This window comes from Arachis ipaensis, chromosome B9 (assembly GCF_059453495.1).
Source record: "Arachis ipaensis isolate K30076 ecotype BB chromosome B9, ASM5945349v1, whole genome shotgun sequence".
Classification (NCBI taxonomy): domain Eukaryota; kingdom Viridiplantae; phylum Streptophyta; class Magnoliopsida; order Fabales; family Fabaceae; genus Arachis; species Arachis ipaensis.
Genome location: NC_142444.1, coordinates 154,336,251 through 154,356,400, shown reverse-complemented (window position 1 = coordinate 154,356,400; position 20,150 = coordinate 154,336,251). Strand labels below are relative to the sequence as shown.

The 20,150-nt window shown below is 34.5% G+C and overlaps 2 protein-coding genes and 1 pseudogene across 2 annotated transcripts; all 3 read right to left on the bottom strand.

Annotated features, from left to right (window-relative positions):
- Positions 1-4,165: 4,165 nt before the first annotated feature.
- On the bottom strand, positions 4,166-5,347 carry LOC148546860 (uncharacterized). The gene has a single exon (XM_088499403.1). The coding sequence runs from the start codon at positions 5,345-5,347 to the stop codon at positions 4,166-4,168; it is 1,182 nt and encodes a 393-aa protein (XP_088355529.1).
- Positions 5,348-5,995: 648 nt separating this feature from the next.
- On the bottom strand, positions 5,996-7,786 carry LOC107616237 (uncharacterized; annotated as a pseudogene).
- A 1,501-nt stretch (positions 7,787-9,287) lies between these two features.
- LOC107616238 (uncharacterized) lies at positions 9,288-10,203 on the bottom strand. The gene is made up of 2 exons (XM_016318222.3): positions 9,562-10,203; positions 9,288-9,353 (listed from the first exon to the last, which is right to left on the bottom strand). The coding sequence occupies exons 1-2, from the start codon at positions 10,201-10,203 to the stop codon at positions 9,288-9,290; spliced, it is 708 nt and encodes a 235-aa protein (XP_016173708.3).
- Between the last annotated feature and the right edge of the window lie 9,947 nt (positions 10,204-20,150).

Here is a 20,150-nt window from a genome sequence, read left to right as displayed (position 1 = left end):
TTGATTCGTCCTGGCACTGGGGTGGCTGAGTTTAGCAACTCCGAGCAAACAGCCGTCGGAGAGGAAGAGCTATACGACGGCCTGGATCGAACACTGCGGCGAGAATACCTGCAAAAGATACTCCGACACTCAAGTTAGTGATAATCTCAAGTGAGAGTGATTAAGTAAATATGAAGACTGAGAATAGAACCTGAACCTTAGCCGAGGATATTAGCTCGGCTTTATAGGCATTATTCTGCCCGTTTACTGTGAATAAGTCCTAGTTTGTAGGTTGGTTATGATATTCTGTTTTGGTAATTAGGTTTGCCAAGCATGTCTCTTGTTTTCAACTGGGTGAGGCCGTTCCTATCTGCTTTCGTGCCGAACTTTTCGGACGACTGATGCGGGACCGAGCTTATTTGCTGACATGCCGAGCTTTTCGTGCGACCGAGGATAAGGATGACGTATCATAGCCCCCAAGCTTGCCTTGGTTTGGACAGGACTAAGGCGAGCTTTCGGACCAAGAGTACCACAATCCTCGGTTGCTGAGTTGTTTGTCGCATATGCCCCTTGTAGCACCCAAGCTCGGCTTGGTTCTGCCTCAGAATGCAAAACGTTTCTGGTTGCCTCGTGTTACGCACCATTGTGACATGATTGATGTGAAACTGCTCCGTTTTTCTAGGCACCCCTGTCCATGGGTTTTTGTAGTGGGTTTAATGCTTCTCGTTTCTAACAATTTTGGTTTAAATGCTCTGGTATTGTAACCATTTGTGCTTGTTGGGGAGTTATTTGTAGTTTTCATTGCTTCTTTCCCTCATACTTCTCTGTTTCAAAAAAGGAAAAAAAGTTTGTGTTTTCTGCCTGACTGAGAATGAGTAAGAAAGGCCAGTGTTAACTCCTCTACTTTTTTGCTTTTCTGTCTTTCTTGTTTCGTTCCTTGTGATGGAGGACTGTAATGTGGGTGACCTGTACGGTTGGGTGGATCCTAGAGTGAAGGGGTATGTCTCCCAGTTTGATGATGAGGAGTCAGTGAGATTGCTGGGTTCGGATTCCTGGGTCAGGGAGGGTAGTGGTATTAAAATAGAGTTATTACCTTGTGAAAGAGATGATCGAATGTGCAACCGACTTGACGATTGGTCTTTCTTTTTCATGTATAGTTGCTTGTTTACTGAGTTGGGTGTGAGGCTTCCCTTTACTGAATTCGAGTGTGGGGTGTATTGGTTGAACTGTGCTCCAACCCAGCTTCACCCTAACTCTTGGGGTTTTGTCCGGGCATTCGAGGTTTTGATGGAACTGTTGGAGCGTCCGCCGTCTTTGAGGCTGTTTTTCTCTTTATTTCAAGCAAAAGGGGTGCATAGGGGGTTGTGGGTAAATCTTAGCAGTTATCCCCGTCGTGCTGTGTTTGGTCTATATAAGTCTTCGTTTAAGGATTTTAAATCCATGTTTGTTAGGGTTAGGAGTGTTCCCGAAGACTTCCCGTTTTATTTGAATGAGCATTTAGTCGAGAGATTTCTGTTGTTTTGGTGTGCCGAGCCGTATCAAGCTTTAGATGTAGATGATAGGCTTCCTGATGATGATATTGTGATGGATTTTTTGTTTAAATCCTTGGGTCCGAAAGGTTTGTTATCTGTTGCCGAGATGTTGAAATGGGATACTGATAGGCAGGCTGTGTATGATCACATAGGTAATCTGTTTTATTATGTTTGTTCTGTGTTTATGTTTTGATCTGTTGTTCCTTACCTTGGTTGTTTCTGATTTGCAGCCGAGAAAGCTCCTGCCATCACCACGGCAGGTTTGAAGCTTTTCTTCAATCAGCGCAAGAAAGGGGAGAAAGAGGTTTCATCTAACGTTGGGAAAGGTCCTGCTGCTTTGATTCAATATGGCCCTGGGCAGAAGCAAAAAAGGAAGAGAGGGCAAGGTTAAGGTAGCCTTGCCGAGGTTTTAGAAGGTAAGGAGGAGTCGTCTATGATTCTGCAGATGGTCGAGTCTGCATATGAATCACAGAAGAGGCTCCATGGGTATGATCAGAACATGCACGCTAGATCTCTATGGGCGAAGTTGTATCCTTTTGGTACCATGACTGATGAGCTTTGCTGTTTCCCGGATGACATGAAAATGATTGACGAAGTTGGCCGAGCTGGTGTTAGCCGATTTCTTCAGGTATAGGTTGTATTGTTGTGTTTGTAAATTTTTGTTGATGTCACCTATTTACTTGTTTTCTTTTTCGTAGGTGATTGGTGCTCGGATCGTTGCCATTGGTCGAGCACAGGAGCTTGCCCTGGATCGGGAGGAAAAAGAGGCTTCTCGGATAGAAGAGCTGTCTGGCATCATCCAGGAGAAAGACCAAAAGATTGCCGAGCTCTCTGCTTCCATGGAGAAGAAAGAGTTGGATTTGGCTGATGAGAGGAAACTCCAGAAGGCCTCGTCTGAAAAGTTGAAGGTCATGGAGTCCGAGAATGATCAGCTCTCTCCTCGGATCAAAGAATTGGAAAGCGGGATTTATGAGGCTTTTGCTCAAGGTTTTGACCGCGCTGTTTCCCAGGTTAAGGTGTTATACCCGGAGGCTGATCCTTCAAAGCTTGACGTTATGAAGGTGGTCGTGAATGGTGAGCTTGTGGATGACGAGGCTGTTGCTGGAAGTGAGAGCGAGGGGTCCAGCATGGGTGATAAGGCAGATTAGGCCTTTGTTAGTTTACTCTTTTTATTTTGTACATGGTGTAGTAGGTTTTAAACTTATGACTGTTTTGGTTTTGTTTGAACAATTCCGAGTATGGTTCTCGGTAGTGGTATTTTGGGTTCCGAGTATGTAGCTCGGCTGGATGATGACTTATTTTGTTTTATAAAATATGATATTTTGGTTAAGTTATGATAGTGATATATTGTGCTTGTGATAACAATTGTGTGTATGTATTGGAGATGGCTGAAGCCATTTCTTGTCTGATCAGATTGTTACTAAGGAGAGCAGAGGCTCTAATATAGGGCTTGTGGTGGAGTGAGCCTTTAGGATTCGCTTGGATAGCTTGGTGTTTGTTTTATTTGTCTGTATTTCTCCGAGTAATATGTTCGGCATGCGCATGTTGACTTCCGAGTATGAAGCTCAGATTCATTTTGAATGTTTATTGATTGGAATATATAGTAACTGTCAAGATAAAAAATATTTTGATTTGTAATATAAGGTACATTGGTGTGATGATTAGTGGCGTCCGGCCTCGTTAAAACCCTCTCCGAGTAAAACCCATGTGTTTTTTGGGAAAACCTTCGGAGGAAAAAAAGAGTGCCATCATTCGCGTATATACAACATATGTTATGATTGGTATCCCCTTAGTGAGAAGACATTCCATGTTCCTGGGAGTTGATCTCCTTTAAGGGTTCCTAGCTTGTAAGTCCCCTTTCCAAGGTTCTGGAGGACTCGGAAAGGTCCCTCCCAATTTGCTGCCAACTTGCCATGTGGTGGAGGTTTCTGAGCTTCTTCTGTGCGTCTGAGTACGAGGTCTCCTTCATTGAAGGATCTATGAGCTACCCTTTTGTTGTGTCTTCGTTCTAGGTACTGTTTTCTGGCTCGTTGCTTTATGGCTGAGATGTCTCTTTCTTCTTCCACAAGATCGAGCTCGGTTTTTCGAGCTTGCAAGTTATTCAACTGATCATAAAGCTCAGTCCTTAGTGTTAGGATGCTGGCCTCTAATGGGATCAATGCCTCAGCACCATATACTAGTTTGAAAGGAGTTTCTCCTATAGCAGATTGGATGCTGGTATTATAGCTCCATAGGATTTCTGGAATGAGGTCGGCCCATTCCCCTTTAGCTTTTCCGAGCTTTTTCTTTAAGCCCTGGCCTGGCGCTTTCGGAAAGGGTCCGAGGATATCCAATCCCCACCTATCGAAAGGCCAGCTTACCTATATGGTGTGGAGCTCCTCGGCCGGGGTCTCTGAAAGAGTGGCATGCTTTTGACAATTATCGCATGCTTTGACTTTGGAGATGCAGTCCCTTTTTATCATCGGCCAATAGTATCCTGTTCGCAATATCTTTGCAGCCAATGCTTGGCCGCCGATGTGGTTCCCACAAACCCCCTCGTGTGTTTCTGCCATAACATCTTCGGCTTCATCCTTGCTGATGCATTTGAGGAGTGGTTGGGAGTGTCCCCGTCTATATAGGGTATTTTCGAGTATTGTATAGAAACTTGCTCTTCTTCAGAAGAGCGGCAAGTTCAGCTCCTCGTTTGGTATGGCACCTGTGTTGATGTAATTGAAAAAAGGTGTTCTCCAGTCTGGTACCTGCATGATGCTTAAGATTGTGTCCTGCTCAAAACTCGGTTTGTCGAGTGTTAGTTGTGACAGGGCCGGTGTGTTCTCCGCCTGCCTTGTCGTGGCTAACTTGGATAACACATCGGCTCTAGTGTTTTGTTCTCGGTTTACATGAATAATATCAAATTTATTGAACTTTGAAATGAGATCCTTTGTTATGAGCCAATATTTCTCTAATAAAGGATCTTTTATCTGGTATTCGCCCTTGATTTGATGTACTACCAGTGATGAGTCGCAGTAGGCTGTTATATGAGGTATCTTAAGTTGTTGGGCGAGTTTTAGTCCTGCTAGCAGAGCTTCATATTCTGCTTGATTGTTGCTTGCATTAAAGCGGAATTGAAGTGATTGCTCGCCTATCACTTTCTCTCCCTCTTTTAGCAGTACCCCAGCTCCGCCTCCTTCTTTGTTTGATGCTCCATCTACATGTATGCTCCAACAGGCTGCTATGTGTTGGGTCTCATTAGTCATCTCCGACACGAAGTCAGCGAGTACTTGTGACTTCGGAGCTTTTCTCGACTCGTACTGAATGTCGAACTCGGATAGTTCGATTGACCACTTTATTAAACGTCCGGCGAGCTCGGGTCTGGTTAATATTTGCCTTATTGGTTGATCTGTTCGTACTATGATTGTGTGACTTTGAAAGTAATGCCGCAGCCTTCTTGCTGTGGTGACTAGCGCCAGCGCTAGCTGTTCTATCTTTGGATACCTCGTTTCTGTTGGTTGCAATACCTTGCTAATGAAATATACTGGGTTTTGCTGTTTTCTTGTTTCCATCACTAGGACCGAGCTTATGGCATGAATAGATACTGATAAATACAAGTACAATGGCTTACCTGGCTCTAGTCTCTGGAGTATTGGAGGTGACGTTAAGAGCTGTTTGAGTTCCGTAAAGGAATTTTCACATTCGTCCGTCCATGTGAATTTCTTGCCCTTAGAGAACGTCTGAAAGAAATGATAAGATCGGTTTGCCACTGCGGGAAGAAAACATGATAGGGCGGCTATTCTGCTGCTAATTGCTGGACTTCTTTTACTGTTTTTGGGCTTGTCATGGTCAGCACTGCACTGCATTTTTCTGGGTTGGCTTCTATACCTCTTGAGGTTAGCATGAAGCCAAGGAATTTCCCTCCTTGGACTCCAAAAGCACATTTGTCTGGGTTGAGCCTCATGTTATATGCTCGGAGTTGGTTGAAGACTTCTATCAAGTCGTCACAGTGTGACCCCTTGAACAGGCATTTTTGCTACCATATCATCTACATAGACTTTCACATTCCTTCCTATCTGTTGTTGGAATACTCTGTCCATTAATCTTTTGTATGTCGCACCTGCATTCTTTAAGCCAAAAGGCATTACCTTGTAACAAAAATTGCCATGCTCTGTTATGAAAGCTGTTTTGCTTTGGTCTTCTGGGTGCATCAAAATCTGGTTATAACCAGAGTATGCATCCATAAAACTCAAGGCTTTGAAACCAGAAGCGTTATCAACTAACTTATCAATGCAAGGCAATGGATATGCATCTTTAGGGCAAGCTTTGCTTAGATTTGTAAAATCGACGCACATGCACCATTTACCTGAACTTTTCCTTACCATTACCACGTTTGATAGCCATGTGGTGAAGCGAATTTCTCTGATGAAACCTGCGTTGAGGAGCTTCTTGGTCTCTTCAAGTGCTGCTTGTTTTTTCTCTTCTCCGAGGTTTTTCTTCTTTTGTGCCACTGGTCAGACTGTTTTGTCAATTGCTAATTTGTGGCAGATGACTTCCGGGCTTATTCCTGGCATGTCATCTGGTGTCCATGCAAATAGGTCGGCGTTCTGGCGTAGTATGTGTATAAGTCTTGCTCGTTCATTTCCTTCTAGTGCTTCTCCGATGTGTGTGTATTGCTCTTCATCTGCTGTTAGTGTTAATTTGTGAAGGTTGTCCATTGGCCGAGGTCTTTCGCCGAGATCTTCTCTCAGGTCGAGATCGGCTAACATTGTGGTGTCAGCCGAGCTATGTATGGATTGGACCTGGGGCCGAGTTGTCTCCTTCGTATGGGCTTGCTTTAGACAAGCTTTGTAGCACTGCCGAGCTTCTTGATGGTCGGCGTACACTGTAGCTATCTTGTTTTCCTGCACTGAAAACTTAACACACAGGTGTAATGTGGACACCACCGCTCTGAATATATTCAAGGCGGGTCTCCCGATTATAATATTATAAGGGCTATAACAGTGTACTATTAGGTATTGAATATCAATGGACTTTGACATAGAGATCTCTCCCATTGTAGTCCTCATCCATATATGTCCCATGATGGGGACTCTTTCTCCGGAGAAGCCAATTAGTTCTCCCGAGGAGGGCTGTATCATTTTTTCTGATAATTGCATCTTTTTAAAGGTAGAATAAAATAAGACATCAGCGCTACTACCTGGGTCCAGTAGTGTTTTCCTTACCAACAGCTCTCCGACCTGGATGGAAATTACCACTGGGTCGTCAAGGTTAGGGCTTGCCGATCTGAAGTCTGATTGATTCAAGGATATTGTGACACCTGGGTCTTCTTCCTTCTTTGGCTGCAGAGTTCCTTCGATTGCCAGCATCGCCCTATAACTTCGCTTTCTGGCCGAGCTTGTTTCACCTCCGCCTACGTATTCTCCTGATATGTGGCTGATGATGCCTCTTGGTGGATCAGGGGTTGTCTGCTCTGTTTTGTTCTTGTCTGTCACTGTTTGTTTGTTCTCCTCCCTATCCGAGCTTGCTCTTCTGGCTTTCTGGCTCTCGACGTATTTGTCAAGAAGTCCTTGTCGCGCCAGTCTTTCTAGGAGGTCTTTCGCGACAATGCAGTCGTCCGTCGTGTGGCCGAACTTTTGATGGAAGGCGCAATGCTTGCTCCTATCCACAAACCTTTGGTCTTGGTAGTTTCCTGCCCGGGCTGGTGGCTTCACGATTTTGGTATTCAGAATCTCTTTTATGATGTTCTCTCTCTTGGTATTGAATCTGGTATACGTGTTGTATTTTGGTGTGAGCTTGAAAGGCTTCTTTGTATCCTTGTTGCCTGGTGATCGGAAAGCTTTTTCCTCATCCCTCCTTTGTGGTTGTCTATCCGGATTTTGGGCCTCGCGGAGTTCTTTGATCTCCATTTGACCTGCAGCCCTCTCTCGAAACTCCTCAAGTGTTTTTGGTTTTGTTATCGCAATGGTTTCTCAAAATTTGCCTGGTCGGAAGCCGGCCCTGAGGGCATGGAGGTGGACAGCCGGATCTAAGTCTTGGATCTCCATGGTAGCCTCGGAAAACCTGGTCATGTAATTCTTTAAGCTCTCATGTTGGCCTTGTTTGATTGTGCCTAGGTAGTCTTATCCATGGACATAAATTCTTGATGCAGCAAAATAGTCAATAAAGGATCTCACCAGTTCCTCAAAGGAGGAAATCGAACCTGCAGACAATTTAGAAAACCACAGTAATGCAGCACCATCAAGATAAGTAGGAAAAGCCCGGCAAAGCACAGGCTCATTGTTAGCGCCGTTAAAGAACATCATGGATCGAAACTTTTTGATATGAGCTCGGGGGTCACCGAACCCCTTATACGGTTCCAGTGCTGTAGGTAATACAAAGTTTTTCGGCATCTGGAACTTAGTGATCTCGTCAGAAAAAGGGTTCTCGAGGGTGAACTTCTCCTTTGGTGGAGTGATGTTCAGGGAATCTGTATTGCCCTGCGTCGAGCTCTTAGAGCTTTCTCCTTCGTGCTTTCCATTGGACAGTTCAGCTATCCTCCGTACCTCCGCTTGGAGTTCGGCGATCTGAGCTAGGAGCTCTGCCTGTGTGGATTGGGGGTTCCCATTGTCAGCCATATCCGAGGATAGGGAATCCTGCAAAATAAGGTAAGATACTAAAAATAGATGGTGAGGTCAGATATATTTCGGCCCCACGGTGGGCGCCAAGTGATTCGTCCTGGCACTGGGGTGGTCGAACTTAGCGACTCCGAGCAAACAGCCGTCGGAGAGGAAGAGCTATACGTCGGCCTGGATCGAACACCGCGGCGGGAATACCTGCAAAAGATACTCCGACACTCAAGTTAGTGATAATCTCGAGAGTGATTAAGTAAATATGAAGACTGAGAATAGAACCTGAACCTTAGCCGAGGATATTAGCTCGGCTTTATAGGCGTTATTCTGCCCGTTTACTGTGAATAAGTCCTAGTTTGTAGGTTGGTTATGATATTCTGTTTTGGTAATTAGGTTTGCCAAGCACGTCTCTTGTTTTCAACTGGGTGAGGCCGTTCCTATCTGCTTTCGTGCCGAACTTTTCGGACGACTGATGCGGGACCGAGCTTATTTGCTGACATGCCGAGCTTTTCGTGCGACTGAGAATAAGGATGACATATCAGGAGTCAAAAACTAATAATAAATTTTCTGTATCCATCACTATGGGGAAACCTACATCTATATAATAAAGTAAGATAAAAGCTTGACCTTGATTGGGGGATATGATCAATTCACGGAATCAAACTTCCCGAGCATCTCACAGTGTGGCGTTTCCTGGATATACCTCCATTGGCGACGCTGCACCTCGAGGCCACAATTCTGCCGAACAATTTTTTCATTTTATGCATGCAATAAGCCAATAACTAATTACTTAAATCTGTGAGGGATTAGTTTTTAGTTTGTGGGAAACAAAATGTTTATCTGAAATGAAGCCACATCAAATTCAAATCCTAGTGTAATGTGTGAGATGTGTGTGTATGACCAAAAAATAAATCATGCGTTATGCTTTCATATTTTCAGAGTTTTGGGTCAATACAGTAATTATTCAAAATAAATGACGTAAAATAAATATGATTATAAAGTATTAAAGGAACTACAAAAGATCTCATCAACCATTCAAAATTCATCAAATTAAACGTAAAGCTGCATAAATAATAAAAGACAAACACATACATCCTAAAACAAAGAAACGCAGTCTTTAACATCAATTTTAAGCAAAGGCAACAAAAATCAAAGGAAACAAAATATAATTTAAATGCTTAAGATCCGAAATGCATCAAGCTAAGAAAACGGTTGTGAGGGCCATCTCGGACTCTATGGATGCCTTGAGTAGCTTTAAGCCCTGTAACACATTAATACAGAAAGAAAAAGAATAAATAGCGGTATAATTTAAGGTGAAAAATCAGGTGCAGTCGACTTCACATGAAATTGATACATGAGAGTCATTACATAATTTGACTAATTTGACTAAATTTTTATCTAACAGATATCAACTTCTCCGTAATTTAAAGTTGGAATAGGTTGAAATGAGATGAGTGTAAGAGAGATACCTCTTTCATGCCAAGTTGAACAACGGTTTCTTTCAAGACACCAACATCCTTGACATTGAGCTTATTAAGCATGGTGATGCCTGATATGGTTGACATAGGCTGAATGAGAAGATTATCCATGATCATGTATGTTATTACTTCTTTCACAAACCCATTATTATTGCTGTCATTATTAGATGCCGCCGTGGCTGTGAAATTCACTTCTCTCGTCATACGCCCATTACCGCACGAGACACACCTAGAATTGTACGCACTTGTTACAGTGCTGCTGCCGCAATAATCGAAACTATTCGGGCACTTGTAGAGCTTTGGAGTTATCTGGGAGTGGTTTATAGCAGCTGATGAAGGGAGGAGGCCGGAGATAGCAGGTGAAGAGGTAAGAATGGTTGGATTAAGGATAAGATCCTTAGATAGGTTTGGTTGCCAGTAAACATGGTTGAGGTTTTCAACGCTCGAATAAAGATTCCCCAAGCAACCAACGACAGCTTCCTTGGTTAAAAGCTTGATGACGGTAGCAAGGGGCAACTGAAGCAAGGTGAAGAGGAAGTCCACAACATCTTTAGAGGCTTCTGCAAACAGCACTTTCTTATTCTTTGTGTCTATCAGAAGCTTCATACTCAAATTACTAGTACTAGTCGTCATTCTGAGGGTGAATGTGAATGATAAGGGAAACTAGGGTTTATATACAGGGAGACACTAACGTAAAGATGTCAAGGTCTTTTTTTTTTAAAATATTTTTTAATAATTAAAATTTTATATATATTATAACCGATTAAATTATATTATTTTTATTAAAATTAAATTGGATAAATCAGTCAAACCAAAAAATTAATAAATTAAATTTTAAATTAGTTTAAATTAATTTTTTTTTAAATAATTATAATATTTTTATTATAAAAAATAATTAAAATATTTATATATTAATTTTAAAAATTCTAAATTCTAACTATATTACGTCAAAGAAAAAAAAATTAGAATTTAAAATTTTAAAATTAATATATATAATACATGTATTTTAATTTTTTTATAATAAAAATATTATATTTATTTTTATAAAAAATAATATTAATTTAAATAAATTTAAATTTTGATTTATTATTTATTTAGTTAATTTAATTTATTTGATTTAATTTTAATAAAAAAATAAATAATTTAATTAATTGTATATATTAAATTTTAATTATTAAAAAATATATTTAAAAAAATATTTTAAACGTCTTGATATTGAAATGAGTGGTTTGTGGCTTATTTTTTAAGATATTGTAAAAAATTGGGTAAAGTATCAAATTGGTCCCTAGATTTGGGCGTAATTCTGTTTTGGTCTTTAAGGTTTAAAGTGTTCTATTTGAATTCAAAATCGATAATCCGAAGAACAAGTATAAGCTCCAGAGGCATAAAATCAACCATTGATACATCAATACATGTATTTATTATTTTTTTATAATATAAATAAAATATTTTCTATAAAACTAAAGAAAATGATAAATAAATGTATTGATGCATCAATGGTTGATTTTGTGCCTCTGGAGTTTGTACTTGTTATCCAGATTATCGATTTTGTTCTTGAACTATTGTTATGTAGGACATTTTGTTAATTATTTAATTTTGACCTCACTGTGAGACTAAATTGATGCTAAATTAAACTTTTTTGGGTTTAAATAAAATACTTTAAATCGATCAAAACAGAATTACGCCCAAATTTAGGGGACCAATTTAGTACTTTACCCTAAAAAATTTGGTATAATACTTTAATATTAAAAATGAGAGTGTTTTACAAAATTCTGATTCTAAATATTCATGAACACAATACGCAGAGGACGAATTCGAATTTTTTTAATATTTATAAAGCAACACGCACTGTGTTATTTTTTTTTTTTTTTGTGATTACGCACTGTGTTATTTAATATTAAAGTATTTAATATTAAAGTGACAATACAATTGTCAATACACAGCAAATTGTAAAGATACAAATTGCATATTGTGAATTCAAAACTGCCGCGTATTTTTGTTTTTTGAGTAAAAAATTATAATTCAAGTAGTATAAAAGGAGAAACGTGTTAGGATGATTAAGTGTGAGAGTATTTTATTTTTTTAAGAATGTAAGAGTATAAAAATTAAGGAGGCCACTCAGATAAACACGTCTAAAACGTCTTTTTTTAAAGATATCTTTATGTTGTGTTTTAATTGGTTTTGGTATAATTTATTCGGTGTTCCTCATCACATATTATTAAATTCCTCAAAAGATTTTCTTTCTAAAAACAATAAAAAACATTTAATTTGGACTAAAACAAAAAAGGTAATAGATTAACTATTAGATTTTTTTTAAAGATTATTTACATAAAAAAAATATATCACATTCATCAAAATATAGATTAAAATAATTATAAAATATATCACATTTATTCGTATAATATATAAAATAATTACTATATTATTATTATATTATAGATTAAAATTTACTAATTTAAATTTTGTTTTTATTTTTAATATAAGCATTAGAATAAATAATTTTTTTATAACAAGATATATTGTAATAAAATATATATAATATTAATTAGTTTTTAAAAAATTCTGAAAAGATAGTTTTTTCTAATAAAGTGTTATTAAAAAATTAACATTATAAAAACTAATTTCAACCAATATGATATAATATGATATAATAGGTTATTAAATATATTTAATACAAAACACATTGAATATAAATTTTTATTGAGTTTAAATTTTAAATAATTTTTAATTAAATTTCGAATATTTTTATTTTAAAGAGTTAGAATATTTTAACATCATTTTTTTCGTATCTTTTTAATTGAGTCTTTGATTTTTTAAATTATAAACCTTATTTATAATTAAGAGTAATGTTTTAACACCACCAATTAGTCACACATATAAAAATACAAAAACAATTCTATTGTCATAATTATAATCTAACTTTATAAGCAATACAATACAATGAAACTATATATAAGTAATATAACTAAATTTTATCTACATCTATAATCACATTTCATAAATAATATAATTAAATTATATTTATGTTTATAATTAAAATATGAATAAAAATACAAAAAAGTATCAGGATGGTTAATTTTTTTCATTCATATTTTTTTATTATTTTTGTTGTGAAAAATTTAATTATTTTAATAATTAATTATTTTTTAAAAAAAGATAATTGAATAACACAAAAAAGTCTTATTAAGAGTAATTTATTTATATATGATTAAAAAATAATTGAATAATTATATACGGTAAAAAATTAATATTATTAAAAAATAAAAATAAAATTTATTTTAAAATTAAAAATAAAGTTTATTTAAAAATAAAATTAAAAATCATGGTTTTTTTCTTTTATCCAAAATTTATCTACGAGTAATTCTATAAATATTTTATGATGAATAAAAATATTAAACTCATACTAAAATTTATTCTAATAAAATTTATTTTTATTCTACTAAACATTAAATAAATTATTGAAAAGAATTTTGTTTCCTCCATTAGAGAAGAATGATAAACTTCCATACTTCTATTATGTTATGGCAATAATTTGGCCTATTATTTTTTAATGTACATAATAATAATAATAATAATAATAATAATAATAATAATAATAATAATAATAATAATAATAATAATAATAATAAACAAGTATATCACAGTAAAAAAGAAAGCACGTCACCAAATAATTTATCATCCGAATTATATATGAATCAAATTGATAATATGAGAGCTAACACTACAAAAATCGACAACAAAGTTAGAGACTTACAAAACCTTTCTTAAGATCATAGAAAAAAAAAACGTTTATATTTGTGTGATATACAAAGCAATTATCATATTATTATTATTATTATTATTATTATTATTATTATTATTATTATTATTATTATTATTATATGAGCAAAAAAAGTCCAACTGTATGTTTTAAAGTAATTTTTTTTTTAATATTTGATTAAATGTTCTTGTATTTAATACTTTTTTTTTGCACTTCCTCTTAGTTAAAAATATAATCATTATAATTTTTTAGTTCTTATTGCTAGGGGTGTTTACAGATGGGATATGGCTGAAATTTCTATCCAATCCGCACTAAACTCATTAGATCAAATTCGATATTCGCACTTTTTATGTTTGGATCAGATATCAAATATATCCATAAAATAAAAAATATAAAAAAATTTTATTTTTATAAAAAAAAGTCAATAATTTTTTTTGTTTACTTTTTTAAACATATTTACTTCTATCTGATTAGAGTGTGGATCCGATTCGATCCAATCCGATCATCTTACAGATCAGATCATATTCTCAAATTACAGATCAGATACAGATAAATACTGTGGATTTATATGGATATGATCTAATCTATGAACATCCCTAACTATTACTATAGGTTCATTGTTGCAAAAGAATGTTTCTTTTATTATAAACTATTATTAGATTTTAATTACCATTAAAACAACTGAATGGTCAACTTAATTACCATTATTATATCCATAGTTGTAAAAACTGAACTGGATCGGTTGGTTCGACCAGAAAACTAGTGAACCGGACTAAAACTGGATTATAGTCCAGTTCGGTTTACTCTTTGGACCGTTTAAGGAATAAAATCGGTGTGAACTGGTAAGAACCGGTGCAAACCGGTCTGCTTGAAAAAATTTTTAAAATGTCTCCACAAGGTCTCGAACCAAGAACCTTGGAGCAAAAGTAACCTCTACTTGCCACTTAGCCATTGCACTTCTAAGTACTATATTCGACAAATACTAATTATATAGTATACATAAATATCTAATTTAATTTAATTTTTGTTTTTTCTATTTTTAAAATTAATTATATTTTAATTATATACCATTATTAATATAAATATAAATTTCACTAAAAATTTATTAATTTACTTAATCTATTTTATTGCTAGTATTGTGATTAAGGTTATTTGTTTTGATGTTAGTGTTAAAATCTACTGATATTATAGTTAGATGATAGGCTTTGTGAATTAATTATTTTTTTATTGTGTCAAAATAAGATACTATTGTAGTATTAAAATTTTATGGTTTTTTTTATATTAGTTATTTTTAGAAGTTGAGACTTGATTCTTAATAAAATGTTAGTGAAGATATGCATTTCAAATTTTAATTTTAAGTTTTTAACTATTTTATATTTTATATTTACGTGAGACCAGTTTTATCGGTTCAACCAGTAATTTATCAGTTGAACCAATAAACCAGTGAACCAGTAGCTTGATCGGTTCGATCACTGGTTCAGTTCTAACAATTATATTTCAATCTAATTTCAAAAATTTCGATTTACTCAATTTAATAGTTATGACTCACAATTGGTTCCTAATCAAGCAACAACAAATTATGTCTCCCAATTGGTTCCTAATCACTTCTAACAATTATGTCTCCCAACTTAATAGTTATGACTCACATTGGTTCCTAATCTTATTTTTGTCACTGTCTCACAAAATCGTTAACGACATGCTGAAATGGACTAACGACTGCTACATTATACATTCTAGCGACTATTTGATGTGACAATTGAAATTTTGTTACCTTATCTTTTATTTTCAACTAAACACTTAAAACCCTAATATGAGCCACGGATACCTAAGTTAAAAAATCAAACTAAGTAAATTGAAACTTTAAAAATCAGATTAAAGCTCGAATATAACTTCAAAACAGAACTTTAACTTATGTAGTGATTAATTTAAATGAAAATCAAATAAATCAAAATTCAACATAATTTTTATCAATGTTTTTAAATTCGAAATTTCTATACCAAAATTAACTAGGATTTTTCTTTAAATTAAAAATTTAATGAAATAGTGACTTTAATTATCTTAACCAATGTCCTAATTAATTGCTTTTATGTCTTAAAAAAACCGTATATGAGAAGAAAATAATTAATTTGTCTACTTTAATAAATAGTTATTTTACTAAAATGAGAAACTATTTTTTAAAAATTTTTAAGAACTAATTAATATTATATATATTTTGTTACACTACATTTAATTATAAAAATTTTATTTATTTCTAATACTTATATTAAAAATAAAAAAAATTAAATTAGTGAATCTTAATCTATAATATAATAATAATATAGTAATTATTTTATATATTGTACGAATATAAATTAATTATTTTTTTTATTTATAAAAATTTTTAAACGCTTGAGCTTGTTTTATATATATATATATATATATATATATATATATATATTTTGATGAATGTGATATATTTTTTTATGTAAATAATCTTTAAAAAAAATCTAATAGTTAATCTATTACCTTTTTTGTTTTAGTCCAAATTAAATGTTTTTTATTGTTTTTGGAAAGAAAATCTTTTGAGGAATTTAATAATATGTGATGAGGAACACCGAATAAATTATATCAAAACCAATTAAAACACAACATAAAGACATCTTTAAAAAAAGACGTTTTAGGCGTGTTTATCTGAGTGGCCTCCAAAAATTAAAAAAGGTATTAGTTTAAAAATATATTTTAAGTTTTTAACGGTCAAATATTTTTTCAAATATTTAAGGATGTAAATTTTGTTTGTGAGAAATTACGTGACCTTTTACAATAAGGAAAGTACGAGGAGCCAATGGAATATTTATACAATGTGTATAATGGAAGTTTATGGAGTATTAGAGATATAATCATTAGTGTTATCTTTTACCATCAGCTGAAACTTTTGGGATGAGTGGTATTATGACATAGTATTAGAGGGCTAGATCTGAAAAGATGTTCATTTTGTAACTCAATAACCCTACAAATAGTCCATTATCTCCCTAACGGATCTTTTACAATAACATATGAAGAATTTAAATTAACAATTAAAAATATTTCCAGCTTTAAATATATATTTAAATTATAAACATATTCAAATTCAAACTTAGATATATAGTTAAATTCAAAAAACGTTTAATTTATATCTAAATTTAAATTATAAACATATATTTAAATATATTTACATTAAAATTTAAATATATACCTAAAACCAAAATATAATTGACGTCAGATTTAAATATGTATTTAAATTAAAAAAATATTTAATTTTAAATTATAAATATGTAGTTTATTTATATATTTAAATTTTATTCAAATTTAAATTTAAATATTTAATTAAAACCAAAATATATTTAAAGTCAGTTTAAGATCAGATTTAGATATAAATTTAAATTCAAAATATATTTTTGAATTCAAATTTTATTTAAATTTAAATTTAATTAAAATTAAAACCAAAGTAAATTTAAAGTCAAATTTATATATATATATATATTTAAATTCAAAATATATTTTAAATTTAAATTATAAATATATATTTAAATATATTTAAATTTAAATTTATAAATAAACCTCAAACATATTTAACGTCAAATTTACATATATATTTAAATTCAAAATATATTTAAATTCAAATTTAAATATATAATTAAAACTAAAATATATTTAAATATCTATTTAAATTTAAATTTTTTTAAAATATAAATTAAATTCACAATATATTTATTGTCAGATTTAAATAACTTAAATTAAAAATATATATTTAAATTTAAAATATATTTAATATTAATCACTAATTAACATCATCATCATCATCATCATTCATCTAAACATATAATAAAAGTATAAACTCTAATTATGTATTTTTTTTCTCACCATTAATAAATATTATTTCATTTAAATAATAAAATAAATATTATTATTATATTTTTTCTACTTCATATTAAAAAAATTATATAATTAATCTACTAATTACATTACTATTATTAAAATAATTTGTTTATTTTTGGAGAAAAAAAAGGCTTGACAAATGCACCATTGAAGTCTCGTACAGGAGTAATTATGAAACCACTGGAGAGTAGAAAAAAGGGTAGAAGAAAACTGAAAAAGGAACTCGAAAGTGTGAAACTCGGGTTGAAGGTATATGCAAAATGAAGAGAAAGAATGATTACGCACGACGCACCGCATTTACGGGTCTATAGGGAGTCGACGAGTATCGACCATACAAACAATACGCGTTTTATGTATTGTCAGAAAAATACGGATTTTACGTATTGTGCTTCCTAAAATACGCGTCCTCAGATCCCTGTGAAACACCATGGCTTGTATGTATGCATATGAGAGATTTTCTTGGTTGACGAGATGGAATGATGAAAAGTGGTTTCTTTCATTCTTTATGCGAGGCTCAAAGAAATAGTTAGACGAAGGTTAGTAAAGATGAGAACCAGGATTAATTTTCTTTCATTAAACAAAACACCAACCAATATTATATATGAAAGTTCTAATATTAGAATTGGTTAAATTGAATTATACATTATACATTATACCGAAAACAATCAAGAAAATCTATACGGTCCTTGTACATATATCTATATAAATTGAATTAATTAAATTTAAATTATACATTATAGTATCAAATCAAATTAATATAATTTGAATTAGTAAAAAATAATGTAAATCAAAATTATTTATTTCAATTTATTAAAGAATGAAATTTAAAATACAAAAAATATATACTAAATGAAAAAGTATGAAGAGCCAATGGAATATTTATACAATGTGTACAATGGAGGTTTAGAGAGTATTAGAGATATAATCATTAGTTACCTTTTTCAATCAGCTGAAATTTTTGGGATGAGTGGTATCATGACATGGTATTAGAGTGCTAGATCCAAAAGGTCAAGAGTTCGATCTTTGGTGAACTCCAAAATCAGTTTAAATTTTTTGGAAGATGTTTATTATGCATTTTAAATTTCATTTCTTGATAAATTAAAATAAATAATTTTGATTTACGTTGTTTTTTATTAATTCAAGTCATATTGATTAGTATTATAATATATAATTTGAATTTAATCCATTCGATTTATAGAAAAATATATATGTAAAGTTTTTGGTTTTGGAACTTTTATTTCATATAATATTGGTTGATATTTATTTTAATACTTTAATAATATGTTTTGCCCAAATCTATAGAATTTTTTTTCGTATATAAAATAAAATAATTAATTATTTTCTTAGAAAAGATTTTTCACCTTTATTTTCAAGGATACAATTTTTTTTAGGAATAAGAACAAGTTCGTCGCACACCCTGACGAACTCTATAATGAGTTCGGAAATAAAAGCAGACCTATTGGAGAGAAAGAATAAGTATGCAGATTGAGGTGGTGTAGTGTGCATCTGTGAGAATGGCTGGATCTGCTGTGGCATCGTAAACATATCTTCGAATCCGTTTTCACCCCCTGCACGGCGCCCGTCATCCAGTTCGGCACCATCAATGTGACATCAATCATGTCATGCGTATCCAGTATGGGCTGGTAGTTGGGTTGGAGTCCGAGATCGGATGAACTGAAAGGTATCTGAAATTGGGTGCCGATGTCAAAATGAACGCTCGCCTCAGGCTGCTACCCTTGATGACTGGTCCCGGCCTCCGAATGATGGGGCCCAGGCGGTCTCAAAGACAAGTAGTCACCATAAACGGATCCTGACATAGATCCCACCGTCTGGCCTGCATCCACGGCACCGTGAGCCGACGGGCTAACAGGATCTCTCTCGCGGAGAACCTTGTCGGGACCCTGCCTCCCGTGCCCTCCGCCGCGTCTACCTCTCTCCCTGGCTCTCCCCCGCCCCCTACCTCTCCCTCCTCCGGCAGTTGGCTCTAGCTCCGGCAGGTGACCATCGTCTGGCTGATGCAGGTCTGGAGCAAGCGGATGATGTATGGGCAGGTCCTCTAGCACCACCCCAACAGCGACTAAGTGTTGATTACCCAGACCGAATAACTCTGTGTGCGCCCACTGCAGGTACCATGTCATATACGGGAATGACGGACGCATGTTTATATGATGATATCTCGGCAGACGATGGTCGGCTCGAGCATCCCACATCTCATGCCAGCCACCAAGCAGCTGCGGGAACCACTCGTCGCGACTGAATCTCCCATCCAGCCTGTGCATGTCGTCAATGTTCAGTGGCCTAGTCGAAATGTGCTGCAGGCCACCGAACTGACGTACTACCAGGTCCACCAGATGCCACTCGACGATAGTGAAGCAAAGCAGTAGACATACAACCGCCGCCGAGGCATCTGCCTCTGCTATCGCCGGTGGAACAAGCCCAACCAGTTGCGGGTCAGCATATGGGGTCCACTCAACTTGTTCACAGAACACAGATGCACAACGAAATTCAGATAATCATATGCAACATGTCCAAAAGTAAACTAAACATTAATTACTTACCTTCAGTATCCGAATCCCGTTCAGCGTACGCCTGTACTGCCTCAGCTTACTCTCGCCTGTAGCATTGTTCGGCCAATATTGAATCCACCTACAGATCAAACAACAATAATATTTTATCCTTTATTATTAATAAACAACTTAATAATGATATGAATAACTTTGGTTAGTGTTTATAATACCTCTCAACTAGGGGAAAGCGACGAGCATAAAAGCCATCAGGCCGTACTAACGGAATACGGTGGTAGGCCCTAGAAAGCATCAAGCTGACGCATTCTCCCAAGTTGCGCTGACCATGCTCTGTGGCTCGGCACATCTGGCGGTACAGTCATGCCAGCACAGCCGAACCCCACGACATCTGGCTACATGTA

What these genes read in the sequence shown, in the direction of transcription:
- LOC107616238 (XM_016318222.3), bottom strand. Translation starts at nt 10,203, where the DNA reads ATGACGACTAGTACTAGTAATTTGAGTATGAAGCTTCTGATAGACACA. An exon ending in TTCAACTTGGCATGAAAGAG is followed by an intron (nt 9,354 to 9,561) that starts GTATCTCTCTTA and finishes AATGTGTTACAG; the next exon opens with GGCTTAAAGCTACTCAAGGC.
- LOC148546860 (XM_088499403.1), bottom strand. Translation starts at nt 5,347, where the DNA reads ATGCAGTGCAGTGCTGACCATGACAAGCCCAAAAACAGTAAAAGAAGT.